Source organism: Stenella coeruleoalba (genome assembly GCF_951394435.1).
Source record: "Stenella coeruleoalba genome assembly, chromosome: 7".
Classification (NCBI taxonomy): Eukaryota; Metazoa; Chordata; class Mammalia; order Artiodactyla; family Delphinidae; genus Stenella; species Stenella coeruleoalba.
The window spans coordinates 92564467-92589787 of record NC_137153.1 but is presented as its reverse complement, the minus strand read 5'-3'; the positions used below and the strand labels follow the sequence as shown (position 1 = coordinate 92589787).

At 39.3% G+C, this 25321-nt stretch overlaps 1 protein-coding gene across 1 annotated transcript in view; it reads left to right on the top strand.

Moving 5' to 3' along the window:
• Positions 1 to 25321, top strand: part of GRIN3A (glutamate ionotropic receptor NMDA type subunit 3A) — a gene marked incomplete at both ends in the record, with an annotated part of 149437 nt that overhangs the window by 43277 nt on the left and 80839 nt on the right. Inside the window, 2 exons of the mRNA XM_079926617.1 lie at positions 891 to 1495; positions 16606 to 17653. Coding sequence (XP_079782743.1) covers positions 891 to 1495; positions 16606 to 17653 — 1653 coding nt within the window. The remainder of the gene's footprint in view (positions 1 to 890; positions 1496 to 16605; positions 17654 to 25321) is intronic.

Sequence of the window (25321 nt, the reverse complement as noted above, 5' to 3'; positions counted from 1 at the left end):
TTTTATAAGTATATTGTTAATTATTCCATATGTATTAGTGTATTTAGCCTGCTGTAACACAGACTGGGTAGCTTGTAAACAACAGAATTTCATTTCTCACAATTCTGGAGGCTAGAAGTTCGAAATCAGGGTCCCAGCATGGTGGCAGACTGCCAGCTTCTCACTGTGTCCTCATATTGTGGAAGGGGTAAGGGAATTCTTTTGAGCCTCTTGGACATTAATCTCATTCATGAGGGTTCTGCCCTCATGACCTAATTACTTCCCAAAGGCCCCATCACCTCATACCATCACATTGGGGATTAGGATTTCAACATATGAATTTTGGGGAACATAAACATTCAAACATAGCACCACATATATTAAATGTGCCTTCCTCAGGGGCTAGAAGTTTGGGAAACTATGATGCATCCTTTTTCCACACCATCCTTAATACAAGCACCTGCACTGTTTTAAGATTTTTCTACTAGTAGTTTTAAAGGAAATCAAAAGTAATTTCTTTAAATTATTTCACCTGACAGGAAAATTGGACAAATGAGTTAAGAAGAGGGATAGTTAGAAATGGGATGCCTAAAGGAGACTGTCTGTAGGAAGTAGACAAGCCTGATAAAAATTTAAGACTAAATGTACAGTTGTGTCACCCCTGACATTTACACCAAGAATCATCTGCCCTCTGGTACTCTGAGCAAAAATTATAAGGAAATCAGTTGTAAGGAATCAATCCCATTAGACAGGAAACATAGCTTTCAAAATTATGGGAATTTTATCCCAGAGGCACTTGAATATCATAGGGAAAAATAAAAGATGAAGCCTCATAAGAAAGCAAAAGTACCCTATATTATAATCTTTGGCCATTACTTTCTAATTCTTCTTTTTCATATCTTTAAATACAGAATCCCCTTCACCTCCAACTGAGTTTAGAAAATTCATTAAGTTCTGATGCTGATGTCACTGTCTCAATCCTGACCATGAACAACTGGTACAATTTTAGCTTGTTGCTGTGCCAGGAAGACTGGAACATCACCGACTTCCTCGTCCTTACCCAGAATAATTCCAAGTTCCACCTGGGCTCTATCATCAACATCACCATCAAGCTCTCCTCCACTGAGGACCTCTTGAGCTTCCTGCAGGTCCAGCTTGAGAGCGTTAAGAACAGTACGCCCACAATGGTGATGTTTGGCTGCGACATGGAAAGTATCCGGCGGATTTTCGAAATTACCACCCAGTTTGGGGTAGCAGCCCCTGAGCTTCATTGGGTGCTGGGGGATTCCCAGAATGTTGAGCAACTGAGGACAGAAGGTCTGCCCTTAGGGCTCATTGCTCATGGAAAAACAACACAGTCTGTCTTTGAGTACTATGTACAAGATGCCATGGAACTGGTTGCAAGAGCTGTAGCCACAGCCACCATGATCCAGCCAGAACTTGCTCTCATTCCCAGCACGATGAACTGCATGGATGTGGAAACTGCAAATCTCACTTCAGGACAATATTTATCAAGGTAGGATGCAAGACCTGGTTTACATCCCCAGTCATAGGACTCTGATAGGAAATAAAATCTCCCTATCTATCCCATTTGCAGAAAGCACATGGCATATAGTAGGGAATCCTCAGTCCCACTTTTAAATCCTGGCTTAGTCCCATACTAGCTATGTGTTCTTGGCAAGCTATTTAAAAACTCTGAGCCTCAGTTTTCTCATTAGTAAACTAAGATAATATTAAATAGCTTGATATATTATAATAAAGACACCACAAAATTCTATATGAAAAGTACCTAACACTGCTCAGCTCATAGTAGATGCACAAGAAATGTTTCCATCCCTGCTCACTCTTTCCTATATCAAAAGACTTGGACAAATCTCTCTAAATCTATACAGAGAAAAAAATTAGTCACGCTAGAGATAGACTTTTCTCTCTACTCCCAGGCTATGATGAATAAGGCAGAATAGAGAAGTGACTAAAGACATAGACCCTGGAGCCAGACTCCCTATGCTTGAATTTTAGCTTTGCATGACTTGGTCAAGTGATTTAACTTCTCTGAGCCTTAGTTTCCAATGTCCTATACCCATTTATGTAAAAAGATATAACAGTAGATCCTACTATCCATGCAGGAGTTGTGATAGGTAGATGGTAGATGATAGGTAAGTAGATAGATAGATAGAACTAAGAGTTCCACAAGAGTAAAATGTATATATATATTTTTTATGTTATATATATATATATATATATATACTTTTTAAAATTAGCTACCTTTCTTTTCCAGTTCCTCAATCTGGTTCAGAATCTAGAATGAAAAAGCCTGTTTAAGTTAAAGAATAATTCATCCTATAGACATGGTTTTCATGATCCCTGGAAAAAGGAGAAATCCTTAAAGGATATTTTACAGGGGCCTAGATTTTTTTCCTGAAAAGGACCACCTATGGTCAGAGAGGCCAAATCACAGAATTATTGCTGTTGCAGAGATGAAGGCTTAGCTATAGTCTGGCCCCATTTTAGGAAGTCCTCTTCGAACAGGGACATCTGACTGTGTTGAGGAGCACAAGGTAACCTCATGGTGTCTTGCCTTTTAAAAGACATGAACGTTTGAGGAAAGATCAGAAAGTGCCAAGCATTTTACATTTAATTTCACATGTATGGACTGAGCACCTACTATGCGCAAGGCAACATGCTAAATGCCATATATATGGCAGAGTTTAAGCACAGCCTACACACTCCTTAAAGAATGTTAATAAAATAAAATATCTCAAAAACTCACTTATTAGGAATCTATAAATGATAAAATTAGATGTCCTATCATCAACTGAACTTTCCATTTTTTCCATAATGTATTTGAATTTCCTCAAGATTAAAGTCTATGAAAAAAAAATAAGGTCTATGCATGTTTTATTTTATAGCCACTATCCAGAACTAATCTGGTTTTTTTTTTTAATCTTTTTTTTTTTTGGCTGCATTGGGTCTTCGTTGCTGTGCACGGGCTTTCTCTAGTTGTGGCGAGTGGGGGCTGCTCTTTGTTGTGGTGTGCGGGCTTCTCATTGTGATGGCTTCTCTTGTTGCGGAGCACGAGTTCTAGGGTGCGCCGGCTTCATAGTTGTGGCACGCGGGCTCAGTAGTTGTGGTGCACGGGCTCAGTTGCTCCGCGACATGTGGGATCTTCCCAGACCAGGGCTCGAACCCATGTCTCCTGCACTGGCAGGCAGATTCTTAACCACTGCGCCACCAGGGAAGTCCTAATCTACTGTTTTTCAACTAGCACTTCACTGAGGCTCAGGACTTTATCTGGGATAAGAAACATCCTCCTTCATAACAAAAATATAACCAAAGCCTTTAGTTATAATTTCAAACAGTCATTATTTTGGAAGGACAATCTTAAACAATAGACAGGAAAAACCACTTGTGAAAACTATATTAAATTTTTTAATGTCTTTCTGTCTCATATAAAATGGAGAGCACAAGAAAAATAATTCTGTTTGGATCCTAAAAATGTTTAGAAGCTACAGAAATATTTGTTGACTTGGGTTGTATATACTTTAGGGGTTCATTTTATCAAGATCAAACTGATCTTTCTGGCTCCTCAAAATTTAATTTATGTTAAAGTTATGTGCCTCCTTCTATAAAGATCCCATGGCACTTTGTACATGAAATTATATGATGGTACTTGGTCTATTCCATTATCATTATTTGTCTGTGTGTCTGACTTCTGAACTAAAATATAAATTCTATTAAGTGGAGATACTATTGAACTTAGTTTAATGCCTGGCATATAGCAGCTACTTAATAGACATTTACTGAAATTAACATAGAAAAGGAAATTTTATATTATATTTACATCCTACACCATCTGTTGCTCTAGAAGAATAATGGGTGGTTAACAGATAAATAAAATTTTGTCTAAATTAAAAATAGTTTTTTTAACTTACCTAGATACCATCTGGTTTTCTTTTCCTTTTTTTTTTTTTTTTTTTTGATAGAATGTTAGGTTAGCAGATAACCTCTGACCTTGTGGCTATTTCCACATGATTATTCCACAAACTTTGAAAGTTGTGAAAGATGAGTGTGAGGTTTGGAGCCTGGAAACAATTCACAGTGTATACAGGTCAGCAACAATATTTTCATCTCTGTGGATGTGTTTGAGAATGAACTTAAAGAACTTCAGGAAATACGCCTAGGACTTCTTGAACTCCCTGAGGAATATAGTCAAGAGAAAGTTTCAAAGTGTTCAGGAAAGGGTCAAGGGAAGTGAGGAAAAGCCTTCAAGGAGTCTTTATAATGAATAACTGAAAAGCTGCCTTAAGCTATAAAACATCTGTGGATTTTTCATCATCCTTATTTATTTTGTTGAATACAGTCTTTTTAGAAAGTTCGTTATTCTCAGTCCATAAGTCACATCTCCATATAGTAATTTTCTTAATTATTCCTAAATTTTGTGAGGCTGACCCTACTTCCTCACTGCATAATGAAAGTCATGAGGATAATGAGCCATGAATATCGAGTGTCAGAGTTATGCAAGCTTTCATTTCTCACACAGTCACTTTCAGTTTAGGCTGACAGAATTGTTAACATTTTTAAATGTTAATGAAATCACCAAAAACGTGGCTTTTTCAGCATAGGCCTTGAGACTAGAAAAAAATCATTTCTCATGGCAGACTACATAGACGTAATAACAGGTAAAAAGGATTTAATTCCTCCTGGGTCCCCACATGCCAGAGCAAACATCCATCATAACTAAATGTAGACAAAACCACGTGGGGGCCAAGTTCATACTGTGATCTTTAACAATTTATTTGCAAGTTGTTTTATTAAATGTTAATTACTTTGAAGCAATGATATCTGATATATTATTTGGCAATAACTTCACAAATACATGTGCAAAGGTGTTTCTGTGCAGTCAGTGACTATTTGTTGAACTAGGGTGAGGCAGACAAAATGAAAGTTGCATCCTGCCATTTTGGAGCTGACAGCCTAGTGCATGAGTTGAAAAGTAAGTAAATGGTTATAAAACAAAGGGATACGTTATTCTTAAAAATAGAAATATGTTCAAATACACAGAGGAGGAAATAATTAACTCTTCTCAGAGAGTTGATGATGAGGAAGAAATACTGGAATTGGATCTTGATAAATGAATAGGAGTTTTCTGGTTTGGAGCAAACATTTCCTCACAGGCACAGGAAATGGCATATGCAAATTTACCAAGACCTGAAAGAAATTTAGTACAGTTGGCGTGTACATTGCATATGAAGAGAATCTGACATGATTCTGGAAAAGTTGTTAATTTGATAGCATGCCACACAGAGCTTTCATGCCAAGCTAAGGAGTATGCATTCTGGATGTCACTTGAATGGCAGAACATTAGGCATGACATAGTTATAAAATCATAATCCTGTAACAAATTAACCAAATAAAGTAATAGCGCATAAAATCCTTGCGACTAATTTTTTAAAAACCATTAAGATACAAAAACTTGTTTTTATTTCTCCAAATCTGTTTTAGCTTTGCCCACATTTACTCCCTTACCTCATTCTAAACACCAGACTCTGTTGAAAATGAATAGGAGTTTGAGGACTTCCCTGCTATTCTTAGGGTTAGGATTTGCCCATGCTTATCTGAAGGCCCTGGGTGGTAATGAATCTATGTTTCTGGAGAAAGAGCCCCTTGATTTATTCATAGCCTAGTCAAAGGCAGTTATCCTTCCTTTAGTAATTCCAAGACCCTAGACATCGATAGACACCTTGGTCCCCTTGGCCTAAGAAGTCTCTGACCCTTTAGCTAGTTAATCATAGTCCTGATAGTTATTCTAGCTTCTCAGCAGGCTATAGAATCTATGGAATCTTGCCTTCCTTCTTGGAATAGCTTCTGCAATTCAGTTCTGTATCAAGTGGGCAGTGATTAATTCATTTATTCATCCACAAACATATGTTGAAGCTTACTTATATTAGGCTAGGACCTTGGCTAATGCTGGAGACACAAAGAATAGAAAACAGGGGCCCTGCTCCCAGGAAGCTTACAACCCCCTTCTTTTGTTCTTTCAGAGAGAGACAATATGCTCCTCCACTTACCCATATTTTTTATCCATTTTTTTTTGACCTAGCAGTTTGGTTATCATTCCTCACTGAGACAACACCCATTCTACTAGTGATTATCCTTTGGCACTAGCCGGCATTGTTAGGCCCGCTCCTCAGTTGTCCTTGAAAAATGGTTCAATGTGCTAGAGAGACTCTTTCCCCTCCAGGCTACGTTCATCTTTATGCTTACATGGTCAAGCAATACCAAGATTCACTGGCCTTTCATTAATAGTAAATGTTGCTTTATTTATTGATTCTGCATGTATTATCCAGAACATATATGTGCCATGTATTATGAGGCACTAGGAAGCTTCAGGAAAAAAAAGACTAAAACAAATACCCATTCAAAAGTCCCAAGGTATAAACTGATGATGTTCCCAGTCTCATTGCTGGATACTAGAAGAGTTCCAGGAGAACTTGAGGTGGCATGATATAATTCTAACCTGGGGTATTCCCATTCACCTTTACAATAATTTACTGGCATTGTAACCCTGCCAAAGTTATTTAATCTTTAGAAAATTTAATTTCCTTAATTATAAGGATTCCTACCTTGAAAAGTTAAGTGGTATGCCTAAGGTCATTCAGTTAGTACTTTATAGGGGAAGGTTTAAACTGTCTAAATCCAAGTTCCAGGCTCTTTCAGAATTAATATAAACTTTCCTTAATTGGGATCCCATTACTTTGTCATTCATATTCTTTCAGCCAAAAGCTATATAAATCAGGAGGTGTGATTACCCATGTATAAGTGTTCTTGTCCTAAAGACCTCTACTGAGCCAAACTAGTTAGCCTGTGTATTTCAACATGTACTCAAAAGAAATGCAGTTGTATTGAACCTGAAAGCCACGGGTTGGATGATGTTAACACTGGTTCCTTGGGTCCCCAAGGAGAACCCATTACTGTGGGGTGACCTACTGTGTCCAGCTGTTACTCCTAAGTTAACTTTCTCTGCAAGGCTACCACGGAGTCAGTACTTCTAGAAAACACATGCTTCGGTGTCATGAATCGTAAGGACAACAGTTAAGGTCTATGTTTCCAGATGTTTCCAGTAAGAACTCCTGTCACTGGACTAATTTGGCTAAATCCTTTGAATTTGCCCATCCCTCTATGTCACTTAAGTCATGCCAAGAGCTGTGTCGAAAATCTTCTCTAAGTCATGGGGGCCTCAAACAAGGAACAGTAAAAGATGTGTATCCCCTCAGGACCCTGTTTTGAAGAATACAGCTTAAATTTGCTTAATCTAGCTTCCAGCAGGTTTTAAACTGTGGAAATTTCCCACATTAGGAGAACTTCCAAGCTTCTATTTGCCTGAGTGGAAATTGTGATTATATTCTTTGTTGAATACTTTTTACTTTGTATGCATCTACTATAAAATTTGGAAATATGTCAAAAAAAAGAGGTACTCTGAATTCTAGATCTATCCCAGGGCCACTTCAACCTCCAGTGGCAAATACTACATAGTGTCCCATTGACAGGGCTATGCTAAGGGAAGGGATATCAGCACCTGGACTAGTGCTGGAGCCAGATCTAGAGAGCTAGAAGGAATTAAGGTTGGATATTACACAAAGCAAGAGGAGCCATCCAAGGGATGGGCACAGGCCATAATTGTGGAGAGAAGTCAAGGTTTATATCAAAAAATGAAAGGAAAGAAAAACAACATAAGAATATGGTGCAAATCTAACTACTGTGGGAGAAAAACACAGAAGGAAAAGAAGTACCAGCTTGCCAGTTCTGCCACATGAAAGCTGAAAAATAGGGCACTATGTCTATGTGTCTGATTTTTTGACTTAGTGATCCCATCACATCACACACACAGCCCAAGAAGTATATTCAAACATGACTCAATCACAAAGATTAGTATTCATATTTTTCTCCTCTTGGGAAAAAAGTCAAGGACAAGAGCTCTCCTTCCACTCTATAGTTTCACTTATTGGCAAAACAGACCCCAAAGGTCCATGGGTGTACGTATGTACATTTAATATGTTATTAAATTGCTGTTTGCTCATTAGCTGATGGAAATCTATTTTAAAAGATGAGCTTTGTAAGTTGTTGTAAAAGAGGATATAGTCAATGGTTACAATGTGGGGCCCTCTGCTTTAAAGATTGAAATTTAGCAATTTCCAATTCCTATTAAATTCCTTACTGTTAGAGAGGCTTCCCATAGAACTAATTTCTATTTTTGATACTCTCCATTGTTCAGGGAGAAATGTATTAGAATTTTAATGCTCTGAATAATCTATAAATTACAAATACAATATCAATACTTCCTGGCTGATTGAGTCCCATTCTTCTGGCAATGTGAGGAAGTGCTCTTGAAGAAACCCATGTCTGATTTGAGCAGGAAACATGTGTTTAACTGCATTTATCCCACAAACATCACTGAGCAGTTATACTGTCCAGGTACCATGTTGTGCCTAAGATCCAAAGATGACTCAGTGTGACAGATGCTTAGATGAATGCTGAAGTCTCAGCTGGACAGCCTGCAGTGTTATGAAGCAGAGCAGTGGGAAAAGGAGGATTTGTTCATTCCTCACAGCAACTGTACGGAAGAGACTGCTCTCAGAATGTGGAGAATGTCAAAATCCATGCCGCTGAGGATCTTACAGTCTAAAAAGTCAAAGATGGAGTTAATTGGCCGCAATTAGGTGGTTGCTAGGAAAAGGAAACATAAGGATGACACCAAAACTTTTGCCCTGAGCAACTGGAAGGATGGAGTTGCCATTAATTCAGATAAAGAAAACTGTAGAAGAATCAGGTTGTGAGGTGGGTGAGAACCACCAGGAATTCAATTTTGCTAATGTTAACTTTGAGATAATTCATAGATATCCAAATGCAGTTGTCAAGTAGGTAGGTGGTGATCTTCCAGAGTTCAGGAAGGAGGTCTGGACTGAAGATACAATTTTCCCCAAAGGGAAAAATAAATTTTAAGGATTTATAGAGCAAAACAGATATTCCCAGATACAGATATGGTTAATGGAAGGCAACTATAACAGGGGGAAAAAGCAAAGATAAGAGGGCAATTTTAAAAGAAATGAAAAACAAATGAGAGAAATAGACATGCAAAGAGACAAGCTGATGCGTGAAGAAAAGATCAAAGTAGAAATGAATATATGACTTATAAACAACTGGGCATGGAAGAAGACACATAAGGATGATGATGCATTTAGACAACGCAAAAGTAGATTCATACATCTCCAAAATGAAGACTGGAAAAAACGGGATTATGATAGAACTAGTTCAAGATAAGAAAAGATAACAAATTTATAATGAATATAAAAACATAAGATTAGTAAAACTTTATATGCTGAATAAGAAGAAAAATCAGGGGCAACAGGTCTTAAAATCTTTAAGAACATGGTAACATTATTTACAGTAGGAGATTTTTATTTAACTTTAGTAAATTTTAGAGCAAGTTTTTAAAAAGTAAAAATAATACATGAATTTGTAATTAAGCCAATAAATTAAGATAAATACTGCAGTTAACATTCTATTATTAAAGAATATATGAACACAAATATTTCATCTTCCAACAATCCAGAAAAGAGAGAGGTGGGAGGAGATCTAGAAAGAAGGAATTAACAAAACCCAAGTTAATTAATTAGAAGAAATCCTAAGATTAGTATAAATGATATTATATACAGTTCCATAGCAACAAATTCTTAGGAGGATATCATTCGTCAAGATGGACCCAGAGAAATAGAAAGTTTAATAGAAGAGATTGAAAAAGTGATTGAAAAATTACAATTTTTTAGAAAGTGGTAGGCCCAGGTAGTTTTACAACTTACTCTTGCAAACTCAAATGGGAAAACAAAACAATAAACATTTTAGTTGGAATTGATCTAATACATTTCTTATGAAAGTTATTTGCTTTCTGCATTTTTAAGAGTGCCTTCGGTCTCATTTTGAGAGTAATACAATAAACCTTCTCTCAAATGAATTATAAGGGGGAGAGTATAATGAGCTCTATAATTTACTTTTTAAATGCCCTAAATGAGTTAAAGCAATCAAGAGAGAACTTCCACAAGCTCTCTTGTCCATATCCACCCACCTACTTGCCTCTGGACCCTGTATTCTCTCTGCCTTCTCTCATGTCCATGCTCCTCTTTTGTCACAGCAAAGAGCATCACCCCCTCTTGCACCTTAGAGCACAATCCCTTTTGCCCCTCAAGGGAACTGTCCCAGGAATTCTCTCTCTTCTATCCTACATCAACAATTTTTCTATTTTTACTAGATCATTCCCATCATCATAAAAGCCTGCACATATATATATACTTATATTTATATATGTACTTAATTTTTCCTCTCCACCACTATTCCATTTTTGTCCTCTTTATAGCATAACTCTCTGAAGAGTTATCTCCAGTTTCTCTCTTTCCATTTTCTCTTGAAACATTAGGCTCCAATACTTCACTGAACTTACTCTCATGAAGTCACCAGTGGCCTACATGTTTCTAAAGCGAACGGTCAGTTCTCAGTCCTCATTGCATTTGAGCTGTTAGAAGCATTGACACAGCTGATAAGTGTCCCCTCCTCGAAAAATCCTTTTTACTTGGCTTCTAGAACACAACACAGCCCGCTTTATGTCTCTGGTTACTTCCCAGTTTCCTTTGCTAGTTCTTCCTCACCTGCAACACCTCCAAATGTTGAAGTGCCCTGGACTCACTCCTTGAACTTCTTCTCATCTACAATTACCATTATGATCTCCTTAAATACCCTATATAGACTTTTGGCTCCCAAACTGTACCTCCAGTCCAGACCTACTTCGTGAACTCTGGAAGATCACCACCTACCTACTTGACAACTACATTTGGATATCTATGAATTATCTCAAAATTAACATTAGCAAAACTGTACTCCTGGTGGTTCTCACCCACCTCACAACCTGATTCTTCTACAGTTTTCTTTATCTTAATTAATGACAACTCCATCCTTCCAATCGCTCAGGGAAAAAACTTTGGTGTCATCCTTATGTTTCCTTTTCCTAGCAACTATATGAGCCATCAGCAAATCCTGTCAGTGGCAGCTTCAAAATTTATCAAGATCCAACTAATTCTTCTCACCTCCACTGCTACTACCTCAGTCTAAACCATCATCAACTTTTGTCTGGTATTTGAAACAGCCTCCTAACTGGTCTTTCTGCTTCTGCTCTTGTCTCTCTGTAGTCCATTCTCAACACAACACTGAGACGAGCCTGTTAAAATGTAGGTCATGGGCTTCCCTGGTGACGCAGTGGTTGAGAGTCTGCCTGCCGATGCAGGGGACACGGGTTCGTGCCCCGGTCTGGGAAGATCCCACATGCCGCAGAGCGGCTGGGCCCCGTGAGCCATGGCCACTGAGCCTGCGCGTCCAGAGCCTGTGCTCCGCAACGGGAGAGGCCACAACAGTGAGAGGCCCGCGTACCGCAAAAAAAAATAAATAAATAAAATGTAGGTCATATCTTATCACTTCTCTGCTCAAAACCTACCAGTGGCTCTCCATCTCACGTAGAGAAGAAACAAAGTCCTTACGGTGACCTACAAAATCCTATTTTCCCCACCTCCCACTCCCCATAAGTTTTTTCTGACCTCATCTTTAACTCTCCTGCCCCTCCCTCCCTTAGCTATTTCTCAAACATACCCGGTACAGTCATACTCAAGGACACTGGACTCCTTGCTCCCTATACAGGGAATGCTCTTTACCCAGATATCCTCTTGGTCAGCTCCTTCCCTTTCTTCAACCCTTTACTCAAATATCACCTTCTCCTGGCCTCTCTAATCTAAAATTCCACCCTACTGCCATCAACCCTGACACATCTTATCTCCTTACTCTGCTTTATTTTTTCTCCTTTGCACTTAGCACTAACATCCCATTCATATTCCCTACTTATCATATTCTGTTCCCTCGATAGACTAAAAGCTACATAGAGTTTTGTTCACTACTATATCCCCCAGAATCTGGAATAGTGCCTGGTAAAAGTGAGTATTATGGAATGAATAAATGATTGATTGGGTGATGCTTTGTTAACATCTTTGTTCATTTATTTTAATGCATAAGAAAATATTTTAATTAGTAAGTCAAGTTTTGTGTGCAAATGTGGCTTCTAAAATATATTAAATACATTAAACACTGATCTTGCTTATATTTGTGAACTGTCTCAAAAACATTTTTTACATAATTTGAAAAGTTCAGATTTTATCTCAGCTCCTATTCAAATCAACACATATTCTTAGTTAGTGACATAATTGGGAATTTTACTGAAGTAATAAGTTACCTCCAAGCAGATTAACCAATGACCTTTATCCTTTCAAGCAGAGTGGTATCTTGGGAGATCTGCTGATAAGAAAGATGTATACCTGAACTGCTTTGTTAAACACTCACTATGCACAAGGCACAGTGCTAAACCAGATTCTCACTCATGCAGTGCGATTCAGACCCTTATCATACCATGACAGAGCTATTGTACTAGTCTTCGAAGTGGTCTCCTGGTCACTATCTCTTCCTTCCTATAGACACATTGTACCTGTTGCCAGAGCAGTATTACCAATGCAGACTTATGGTTACATCATTACTCTACTTCGAAATCTTCATGGCTCCCCTTTTCCTGTTAAATAAAATCCAGCCTCATAAAATGGACATGCAAAGCCTCTAGAGTTCAGTTGCAACCTGAATATGTTTCTACTCTGCTGTCCAATCAGATTGTTATACTTACCACCCCTTGTTAAATTTTCCACCTCCTACCTTTCCTCATGATATTTGAACTGGAAGATTTATTGAGAATTCATAGCTAGGCTGGAGAAGTAGTATGATCAGCACAGAATGTAGTGGTATTATTATTGGTCCCTGTGACCCAGGCTCTAAACTACTATTAAAAGAATTTAAGATTACTTTTCTCTCTTTTTTTTCCCACAGTGCTCTGTGGGCTTACATTTAGCTCATAATCAACTTAAATACTCCAGGTCTTATTTATATGACCTTCCATCAAGCCGAGTTTTACACATTCTTAATACAGTTTGTGAATTAAATGCAATCATGTGCATTTGACCCTCTCAATATCACTACTTTTCTTTCTGAAACTATGTATCTCTTGATTTTGCCATTTTTTCCACTTCTGCTATTACCTTAGCCCTTGTCACCTTAAGGCCCTTGTGAAACAGGCAGAGAGAGAGGAAGAGAGGAAGCAAGAGGCGGAAAGGAGCATTATTCCTCACAGCTGAAACTGTGCTCAGCCACCTTCTCCTTCCAAACCATTTCCTATATAGCTAGCAGGAAAACAAAATCTTTCTAAAATCAAATCTGATGATCCTGTCCCTCCTCAGAAAAATTCTCTCGATGGCTCTCCATTAGCTTCATCGTGGCCTCAGTCCTTTTGTAACTCACTTCTCACCCTCATCTCCAGGCTTATTTCTCACCACTTACCATCATGCAGCTTGCTCTCTCTGTCTCTGGCTTTTGCACATGCATCTCCCTGTGCTGACAGCACCAAGCCCCAGCTTCTCTTCCTGGTTAACTGTAACTCCTTCTTCAAGACTCAGCTCTCGCACCTGCTCCTCTCAGAAGCCTTCCTTGTCACCCCTAGATTGTGGGTGCCCTTGCTTTCTGTTCCAATGGCACCCAATTCTACCTCCATCAGGATGCTTATTACACTGGTTTAGAATTGCCTGTTCGCTTTTCTTTCTCCCCATCACTAGACTTTGAGCTCCTTGAGAACAATGAGTGTGTCTTTCATCTCTATAACTCATACTAAGAACAGTGTCTGGTATTTGTATCAGTTTATCTTGCCAATAAAATTATTCCTGATTTTCCTTTTTCTTGTTCATCCAAGAAGAGTCCAGGGCAAGATAAAAAGGAACATGGTAGAAATCACTTCAAGCAAAAGCAAGATTTCAACACTGTAATCTTTTAGCTAACATAGTGAATATTCAAACTTGGCTATGCATTGTCATTCCATTACAAAGAATACATAGTGAAGGTGATAATAACTAAAGCTATTAATGAGATTTTTAACTTATCCTCTCTGTAAAACTGAAAATAAAAGTAATCCATCATTAATGGGGATTCTCTGAGACCCAATTTCTTGGTGCCAACTGCATAGTGAAACAAACACTGGATTTTCCAATCTGGGAAAATGAAAGACATTTAGATCCTGACTGATATGTCTTTCTGTGATAGATGAGTGCCTCAAAGACAACTGAGCATTGTTCTTTAGTCATGGCCATGCTGAATGCTATTTAACATCGATAATAAGGAATAGGTTTTACTGGAATGAGGGAGTTATATAATCTCTAAAAGATTCCTGAAGACCGCTTTTCTGAGATGATTTTAGTATATATTTACTCAGTGGTAGTCCTTCGTAGGTCCATCCAGTTAAAAGTCTATAATCATTAAGCCCCAACTATTCTTAAAATAATGAAGGGCTTCTCTTTCTACAACTTTAACTTTACTTTCCTGATCACTAAATTGACCAAATAAAATTATTTACTAATAACTGTTTTATTCCCTAGGCTATGTCAGTGTGTGTGTGTGTGTGTGTGTGTGTGTGTGTGTGTGTGTCTTAACAAATCTAACAGTAAATTGCTCATCAGAAACACAGTTGTAGTCACCCTTCTATTATAGTACCTAGGTAATTATCAGTTGATTAATCTGTATATTTTAATGATTTGGTTCCCTACTTCCCTAAAGAAGCAGAAAACTGTTTGAAAGTCTAAGATAACTGAGACTTCATTACTTGTTGCTAAACAGAATTCATTTTAAGTGGTAGAGTCCCACTGGGGAGAGCTAACATGAATAATTACTATTATATGCAATCTACCAAAATGAGCAGTTTCATTGCATTTAGTGACAGTAGCATCTTCAAATGTGATTTACATTTATATCTGTAATGAAAATTAGGATATTCTTCACACTTTCTGATTTTTCTGTTTCTTCTATGGCAGCACAACTTCTTACTACTGGTATTTGCATTTATAAATTACAGAGTAATGTTTGTGGCAAGCAATGGATGAATGTGTTTCATGAAGAAACACATTCTGTATCATCCAACTCCTCATAAAAATCTTCTATGTAACAGTCCACATTTCAATTTAATTTCTTTTAATTTGAAATAAGTCTTGAGTAGCCTCTATGAGTTTATCATAATGCAGTACTTTGTGCCTCCAACTAGAAAAGTTCTATTAAAAGACTAGGAAAAGTGACCTGGGACAGCCTTGACTGAAAAAATTTGAATGACATTAAATAATAATTACCATATCTGGAACATCTGTTCTATGTCAAAAGGTGTGGTATGTACTTCACATGCATTATTTCTAACCCTTGCAGTAGAAATAATTTAAAAATAAAAATGTAATAACCTCCCCCATTTTGCTGATGACAAAACTGAAGCTTAGAGTTCAGTAAATTTGTGTCCAAGGACAATACTAGAAGGTGGGTGGACCAATATTCTAACACAGGTGTGTTTGATGTCAAAATGTGGGCTTTATTTCTGACACAAGGCCATAATTAAGAGTACAGAGGGGGCTTCCCTGGTGGCGCAGTGGTTGGGAGTCCGCCTGCCGGTGCAGGGGACATGGGTTCGTGCCCCGGTCCGGGGGGATCCCGCATGCCGCGGAGGAGCCTGTGCTCCGCGGCGGGAGAGGCCACAGTAGTGAGAGGCCCGCGTACTGAAAAAAAAAAAAAAACAGTACAGAGGTGCCTCGAGCTCATATATTACCTCTTATTGTCTTATCTTCCCAAACTCAAGAAAAACAGAGACTGACCAAGCATTTCCCTGCCTTGTCCATAGCAGAACATATACTGACAGTGCCCTGGTTCCCAGGGTTAGGAATCAGTATATCATTCAGTTGGTAATTTTCCTTTCTTTGACTTCTGGCAGAAGCTCTCTCTAGAGCCAGAGCCAACTGTTTTTCTCTAATGACTTAGAGGGAGGTTAGCCTGAGGCTGTCCTGGGAACTGCAAGTCTATTTATCATCTTTTTCTTTATTCCATGGATGGTATCCAACACGCAGCTTAGACTGGCCTCATGCTGACAGACATGTCGATTGTTTCCACGCTAAACACTGATAACAAGATTTGGCTATTTTCTAGAATTATGAATGTAATTTTAAGCAATCATAAAAGTATATACATATGTATTATAACTTATTCCTTGCACCAAAGATAATATATTTATTGAGCTGATTTATTTGCAATTGAATGTGGTGAGCAGTAGAAATGAGACATGTTAAAGATGCTGAGAACCTTCATAGCTTGGAAATTTGTAAGAATATATAATTAACCATTTACAACAGAAAACAATTAACACATTCCTTAACTAGGAATAAAGATTTGGAGTAAGACCACAAGTCAAGCACCCAGCCCAGGTGTTAGAACCTGAGGTTGAGATCTCATTTGCTCAATGAAATAGGGACTCTTGTCCTAGAAAGAGTCCAGCTTATTAATTCCTAAAGTAATTACAGGCAGTGCCTTTTGAAAAAAAATAGAGTTTCTTCTTATTAAGACAGAGAAGAAAAGATGAGCACCGCTTCCGGACTTTGGCCTCACCTCTCTTCCTCCCTTTTTGCCTTTGCTCCTCTTTGGTAGGTTTCTAGCCAACACCACTTTCAGAGGCCTCAGTGGTTCCATCAAAGTAAAAGGTTCCACTATCATCAGCTCAGAAAACAACTTTTTCATCTGGAATCTGCAACATGACCCCCTGGGAAAGCCAATGTGGACACGCTTGGGCAGCTGGCAGCAGGGGAAGATTATCATGGACTATGGAATATGGCCAGAGCAAGCCCAGAGGCACAAAACCCACTTCCAACACCCAAGTAAGCTACACTTGCGAGTGGTTACTTTGATCGAACATCCATTTGTCTTCACACGGGAGGTAGATGATGAAGGCTTGTGCCCTGCTGGCCAACTCTGTCTAGACCCCATGACTAATGATTCTTCCATACTGGACAGCCTTTTTAGCAGCCTTCATAGCAGTAATGATACAGTGCCCATCAAATTCAAGAAGTGCTGCTATGGATATTGCATTGATCTGCTGGAAAAGCTAGCAGAAGACATGAACTTTGACTTTGATCTCTATATTGTTGGGGATGGCAAATATGGAGCCTGGAAAAATGGGCACTGGACTGGGCTGGTGGGTGAACTCCTCAGTGGGTCAGCCCACATGGCAGTCACTTCCTTCAGCATCAATACTGCACGAAGCCAGGTGATAGATTTCACCAGTCCTTTCTTCTCCACCAGCTTGGGCATCTTAGTGAGGACCCGAGACACAGCAGCTCCCATTGGAGCCTTCATGTGGCCACTCCATTGGACAATGTGGCTGGGGATTTTTGTGGCTCTGCACATCACTGCCATCTTCCTCACTCTCTATGAATGGAAGAGCCCCTTTGGTATGACTCCCAAGGGGCGGAACAGAAGTAAAGTTTTCTCCTTCTCTTCAGCCTTGAATGTCTGTTATGCCCTCTTGTTTGGTAGAACAGCAGCCATCAAACCCCCAAAATGCTGGACTGGAAGGTTTCTGATGAACCTTTGGGCCATTTTCTGTATGTTTTGCCTTTCTACATATACAGCGAATTTGGCTGCTGTCATGGTAGGTGAGAAGATCTATGAAGAGCTTTCTGGAATACATGACCCTAAGGTAATACTTCTTTTAACTCTAGATTTCCTAATTGTCAATTTTAACTCCATATATTGTATTTTATGCTGTAGTATGTCTATATTCTTTCATCTAACAGAAGAATATTCTCTGAACCATCCATAGAGACTAGTCCAAAAAAGCCTGTTGCCTGGATGCACTAAATATTTCATTGTTTTATTAAATGAAACAAAAAGAGTGAGGGATGCTTTTAGGAGATGTTTGTTCCAGAGAAAGTCCTTCTGGTAGAAACATCTATTTGTGCAGTTTTTCCTTTGTTAGTTAACCATCTGGCAGAATAGCTATCAGGGAATAGTCTTACAAAGTATTTTCACCTAAAGTAAACTTCAAAATGAATTAATTACTTCTCTTGGGAATTAATGGAAATAAATAGTAAGGTCCATATTTTAAATTGTAAAGAAACTTTTTTTCACCATGAAAAATTGTAAAATGGAAAGAACTAACATTTTATCATAAGCACTCAGAGTCGGATGCTAGAAAACTCAATGGGTATAGACAAGGAGTACTGAGCTAACTGAGGTGGCAAGGTTAGCTAGGAACAGGGTGTCCTTATAGAGTAAGGAAAACTGATCACCTTGGGGTTGGAGGAGTGTGCCAGCAGTCACATTACAACGTCCAAGAACATTCAAGAAAATTGTATCTATTCTAGGCCTCCTTTGATATCCTAGACATCTGACTGTAAGGGTAGAAGGGAGGAAGGGGGTGAAGTTCAGGTAAGCAGGTAAAGCAGTGGTGATACTTGAGTAAGGACAGCCATGTCTATGTTCTCTCTGGATTGAAACAAGACCTCTTTTGTGACTGGGAGTATGGAGAACTTGGTCCAACCTGGTGGGAGTAGAGAGGAGGGGGTTGTCAGGGCTCAAAGCAATTAGAATAGGACTCCAGGGAGTACTACAGTCCCAATGGGGAGCAGAATGCAGATCCAGAGCAGAAGTGTATACCAATGTGTAAGACCCATCTAGGAGAGACTGGAGAAAGCTGCAATTCAGTGGGCATCCCCAGGACACAATGTGTTTAAAGCAACTTGAGCTAAGCTGAGCGTTTCAAACAGTGAAACATTCACCATGCCTTTTCAAATATCCCTTTTCACATCAAATCTCATGGTATTGAACCATTTACTACATATTTTTATCGAACATTTAAAATTAATTACATAGAGCATGAACAAATAGGACATTTACAACTGTCTTTGTTAAATGATGGAGTGGCCCAGAAGGCTGGTGGCAGCTTTAGAGGATTTTCATAAATGGTTTGGATTAAGATATGGTCTGTTTTGCAAACAAATGAACATGAGAAATTTGACCCATATACTGAAAACCTCCTCGTAAGAGGCGTGAACCTCATGAAAAGATTCAACAAACAATGGGTCATTGACTAGGCAATGAATTGCATCACTTCTTATTGTGCACTCAGGACTTTAGGTTATCAGCTGGAGTTTAGTGAACACAAATAAGTTCTGTAGTATAAATACATGTGTTATCCTGAAGAGAGATTTTGGTGATGCTTCAGCATTCACACTGCACTGGTATTAGCAGCCTCTATTTATTCTTTGCCCCAAGAGGCCTATAGATCTCCCAAAGGTTCACCATCTTAAAAGAAACTTACTCGAATTTTCTTGCAAGAGTCTTGCAATGTGATGCTTAAATTACAAACTAGACTTGGAAACCATTCAATCCAATCTAGTATAAGAAACAATCTAATATATATGCCTGTTGTTGTGAAGATTCCAGACCATTATTGTACGTAAAAAGATGAACACAATACTGACTAGAGTTTCATTAATCAGAACCAAAGATTACCAAAATTGTTATGGATGTTACACATGAGAAACCTGAAGTAATGATTATTTTAGGGATTAGAAAGAATGCATAAAGAAAAACAGAAGTAAAAGTTTTTTTAAACAAAAAGAAACAACCATTCCAACCCCAACTCCACCAGAATAAAAAGGTGACATTTTTATAATCTAACACAGCCCACAGGACAGAGTGAGAGGAAATGGACAATGTCAACTTTGTGTTACATCTAGTAAGGTCTTAAAGAAGTGGGACAAGCCTAAATCTAAAACATTTTCAACTTTAGATAATAAATGAAGATCCACTAAGGTTCCCAAAAATGTATTTCTCTTTCCTAATCTTGTTTCTATATTAAAGTCTCTCACTTTTTTTTTTTCATATAAAGACACCCAGATTATTTGATTAAGCAATGCTCGACATCTGGGCTTTTGGCAAATAATGTTGGTGACAGAATTGTTCAGTTTTCATCCAGATGTATGGTATTATGCAGATGACATAATGTCCTCACCTTCCCATGGAGAGGTATGATCAAAATAATTTCCATACCCTTTCAGTCACTCAGCATTCATTCTTAAGTATATTCCACTCACTCACATGAGCTCTTTTCTCTCCTACCAATGCTCAAATCTTTGAGTGACTCTATCCTTTTTTTACACTAAATGATGTGGAGAAATTCAGAAGTGAATAAGTCAAGTAGGGGAGAAAAGATAAAAAAGATAAAAACACAAGGAGAAATAACTTAGAAAGTTATAAGTGTTCGTAGGATTGAAAATTAGTACAGCCACTATGAAAACAGTCTGGAGGTCCTCAAAAAACTAAAAGTAGAACTACAAAAAATAAAGTTATAAGCATGCCAAAGTTCAGAAACAAATATGTAAAAGTTCAAGGAAAGTGTGATCACCTTCAAGGGAAGGCTTAATTAATAAGATAAAATGTGTGCTTATTCTTGAAGAAGACTTGGAATTTGGACATGTGCATCAAGGAAAGAAGAATGGACATTCCAAGCAAAAGAACAGAATGAACTACTTGGAGGTGGAAAGTATAAGGCACAGTCAGGATATCTTCAGGAGTTCTCTTTAGTCACAGCATGAAAGGAAAGAGAAGATCCAAGTCTGAAAAGTAAGTTCGGTTGAGATATCACAGGATCTTTGACATGAGGCTAAGGAAAGTGAATACTTGACACTAGAGGTCCATTGACATTTTTGAACAGTGGAATAGCACAGAGAAGCAGAATCCATTTAAGATGGTTTTTTTGGCAGCAGCACGTAAACACGATTAGAAGAGAAAGACAGTGGACAGAGTTGAAGTTATAGCTACTGTCACTAATAAAAAGAAGAAAGAGTCAAGAAACATTGCGGTGACCAGGTCAGTAGGACTTGGCAATTAATTGGATATGAGTGGCAACAAAGAGTCACACCTTCAAAGTTGCAGGCCCGAGTGTCTGAGGGGATGGTACCATTCAAGGAAGCAGAAAAGGCAGTTTAAGAGCTAGAAAATATGATGATCAGGTCAGTTTCATACTGGGCATCTTAAAAGCTATATTGGACATCCAGGTGAAATCCACCAGGCATTGGGAAACATGGAGCCAGAGTTCAGGAGTGACACTGAAGCTTGTGGGAATCTTGGGCAGAGAGGTGACACTGCGTATTAAAACACTGGGGGAGTATGAGACCCCAAGGGAGAAGGCAGTAGGGAGAAAAATTACTGTCTGAGGAGAAGCAGCAGGCATAAAGCTGGAATATGGGTTTGTGGAGAGATAAGGTGTAGAAGGTGAGGAGAAAAAAGTGCCCTGAAGCGAAGTCATGCAGGCCCTTGAATGCCTCTCTGTACATTGAATTTTAACTTTTTGAGATAAAGAGTGACATTATCCCATCTGCCAAGGCAGTTATCAAATAGGACAAAGGCTGATCAGTGCCCAGTCCAAACCATGAGAATTAGCATGTGTGTGTCTTTGAATGTCTGATGAAACTGGGTTTATGTGGTTTGCTTTTTTCCGGTATTTTTCAAGATTCCATTTTCATAGCATGTTAGCTGAGGAGTGAAAAGGTATCATTTACATAGAAGTCACAGATCTCCTGTGGTTCTCTTGGGATATTTGTTTTTCCATGTAAGGTAAAAATCTCCTACATCTGAATGAGAGGTGATTTATGTGGAATGTTGGTCACACTCTGAAAATTCTTCTGCCCCTTACTCACAGTCTCATTTATTTTCATATCTTTTCATCCCCCTCAATTACTGGGTATCAAGACAGGTCCCATTGTACTATGCTGCCATTTTCATTCCATTTTCCCACAGCTCATTTAATTCACCCCAGGCAAATTTCCCTGTGCCTCCACATTAATGCTCTTGAACACCGGCCTCTTTCCCTTCTCTAACTCTTCTTTAGTTATCTTGGGATAATCTCCTCATGTCTTCCTGTTATATTGTGTGCCTGAAAACTTTGAGAATAACAACTCCCAGACTTCCCTAGAAGAATTTTATTAAGAAATGTGCTCCTGGAGGACCTTCAAGATGGCAGAGGAGTAAGACGTGGAGATCACCTTCCTCCCCACATATACATCAAAAATACATCTACATGTGGAACAACTCCTACAGAACACCTACTGAATGCTGGCAGAAGACCTCAGACTTCCCAAAAGGCAAGAAACTCCCAAGTACCTGGGTAGGGCAAAAGAAAAAACAAAAAAAACAGAGACAAAAGAATAGGGACGGAACATGCACCACTGGGAGGGAGCTGTGAAGGAGGAAAAGTTTCCACACAATAGGAAGCCCCTTCACTGGTGGAGACAGGTGGGTGGGGGGGAAGCTTTGGAGCCAGATAGGAGAGCACAGCAACAGGGGTGCAGAGGGCAAAGCAGAGAGATTCCTGCACAGAGCATCGGTGCCGACCAGCACTCACCGCCTGAGACGCTTCTCTGCTCCCCCGCTGGGGCAGGTGGGGGCTGGGAGCTGAGGCTCGGGCTTCAGAGGTCAGATCTCAGGAAGAGGACTGGGGTTGGCTGCATGAACACAGCCTGAAGGGGGCTAGTGCGCCACAGCTAGTCGGGAGGGAGTCCGGGAAAAAGTCTGGAACTGCCTAAGAGTCAAGAGACCATTGTTTCGGGGTGCGTGAGGAGAGGGGATTCCTTCCTAGTCTGCACACAGAAGGCAGAACACCGCCTAAACAAGCTCCTGAGATGGGCACGAGTCGCGGCTATCAGCGCGGACACCAGAGACAGGCATGAAAATGCTAAGGCTGCTGCTGCAGCCACCAAGAAGCCTGTGTGCAAGCACAGGTCACTATCCACACCTCCCCTCCCGGGATCCTGTGCAGCCCGCCACTGCCAGGGTCCCGTGATCCAGGGACAGCTTCCTCAGGAGAACACATGGCACACCTCAGGCTGTCGGCAATATCAGGCCAGACTCTGCTGCCACAGGCTCGCCCCGCATTCCATACCCCTCCCTCCTCCCACCACCAGCCTGAGTGAGCCAGAGCCCCCTAATCAGCCTCTCCTTTAACCCCCTCCCGTCTGGGTGAAGAACAGACGCCACAGGGCAACTTACATGAAAAGGCGGGGCCAAATCCAAAGCTGAACTCCAGGAGCTGTGTGCACAAAGAAGAGAAAGGGAAATTCCTCCATGCAGCCTCAGGAGCAGCAGATTAAATCTCCACAGTCAACTTGATGTACCCTGCATCTGTGGAATTCCTGAATAGATAACAAATCATCCCAAAATTGAGGCAGTGGACTTTGGGAGCAACTGTAGACTTTGGGTTTGCTGTATGCGACTAATTTCTAATTTATATGTTTCTCTTAGTTTAGTTTTTAGGGCTTGTTATCATTGGTGGATTTGTTTATTGGTTTTGTTGCTCTATTTTTTTAATTACTTTTTTTATTTTTTAGTTTAATAATTTTTTTATTTTAAAAACCTTATTTTATTTCATTTTATTTTATTTATTTATTTTTCTCCCTTTTCTTCTGACCCGTATGGCTGACAGAGTCTTTGTACTCCTGCTGGGTGTCAGGCCAAAGCCTCAGAGGTGGGAGAGCCGAGTTCAGGACACTGGACCACCAGAGACCTCCCGGGCCCACATAATATCAATTGGTGAAAGCTCTCCCAGAGATCTCCATCTCAACATTAAGATCCAGCTCCACTCAACGACCAGCAAGCTCCAGTGCTGGACACCCCATGTGAAACAACTAGCAAGATAGCAACACAACCCCACCCATTAACAGACAGACTGCCTAAAATCATAAGTTCACAGACACTCCAAAACACACCACCAGACAAGGTACTGCCCACCAGAAAGACAAGATCCAGCCCCACCCACCAGAACACAGGCACCAGTCCCCTGCACCAGGATGCCTACACAACCCACTGAACCAACCTTACCCACTGGGGGCAGACACCAAAAACAACAGGTACTATGAACCTGCAGCCTGCAAAAAGGAGACCCCAAACACAGTAAGTTAAGCAAAATGAGATGACAGAGAAATACGGAGCAGTTGAAGGAGCAAGGTAAAAACCTACCAGGCCAAATAAATGAAGAGGAAATAGGCAGTCTACCTGAAAAAGAATTCAGAGTAATGATAGTAAAGATGATCCAAAATCTTGGAAATAGAATGGAGAAAACACAAGAAATGTTTAACAAGGAACTAGAAGAACTAAAGAGCAAACAAACAATGATGAACAACACAATAAATGAAATTAAAAATTTTCTAGAAGGAACCAACAGCAGAATAACTGAGGCAGAAGAATGGATAAGTGACCTGGAAGATAAAATACTGGAAATAACTACTGCAGAGCAGAATAAAGAAAAAAGAATGAAAAGAATTGAGGACAGTCTCAGAGACCTCTGGGACAACATTAAACACACCAACATTTGAATTATAGGGGTCCCAGAAGAGGAAGAGAAAAAGAAAGGGACTGAGAAAATATTTGAAGAGATTATAGTTGAAAACTTCCCTAATATGAGAAAGGAAATAGTCGATCAAGTGCAGGAAACAGAGACAGTCCCATACAGGATAAATCCAAGGAGAAACATGCCAAGACACATATTAATCAAACTGTCAAAAATTAAATACAAAGAAAAAATATTGAAAGCAGCAAGGGAAAAGCAACAAATAACATACAAGGGAATCCCCATAAGGTTAACAACTGATCTTTCAGCAGACACTCTGAAAGCCAGAGGGAGTGGCAGGACATATTTAAAGTGACAAAAGGGAAAAACCTATACCAAGATTAGTCTACCCAGCAGGATCTCATTCAGATTCCATGGAGGAATTAAAACCTTTACAGACAAGCAAAAGCTAAGAGAATTCAGCACCACCAATCCAGCTTTACAACAAATGCTAAAGGAACTTCTCTAGGCAGGAAACACAAAGGAAGGAAAAGACCTACAATAACAAACCCAAAGAAATTAAGAAACTGGTAATAGGAACATACATATTGATAATTACCTTAAATGTAAATGGTTTAAATGCTCCAACCAAAAGATACAGACTCGCTGAATGGGTACAAAAGCAAGATGCATATATATGCTGTCCACAGGAGACCCACTTCAGACCTAGGGAAACACACAGACTGAAGTGAGGGGATGGAAAAAGATATTCCATTAAAATGGAAATCCAAAGAAAGCTGGAGTAGCAATTACCATATCAGACAAAATACACTTTAAAATAAAGACTATTACAAGAGACAAAGAAGGACACTACATAATGATCAAATGATCAATCCAAGAAGAAGATATAACAATTGTAAATATTTATGCACCCAACATAGGAGCACCTCAACTTAAGGCAAATGCTAACAGCCATAAAAGGGGAAATCAACAGTAACACAATCATAGTAGGAGATGTTAACACCCCACTTTCACCAA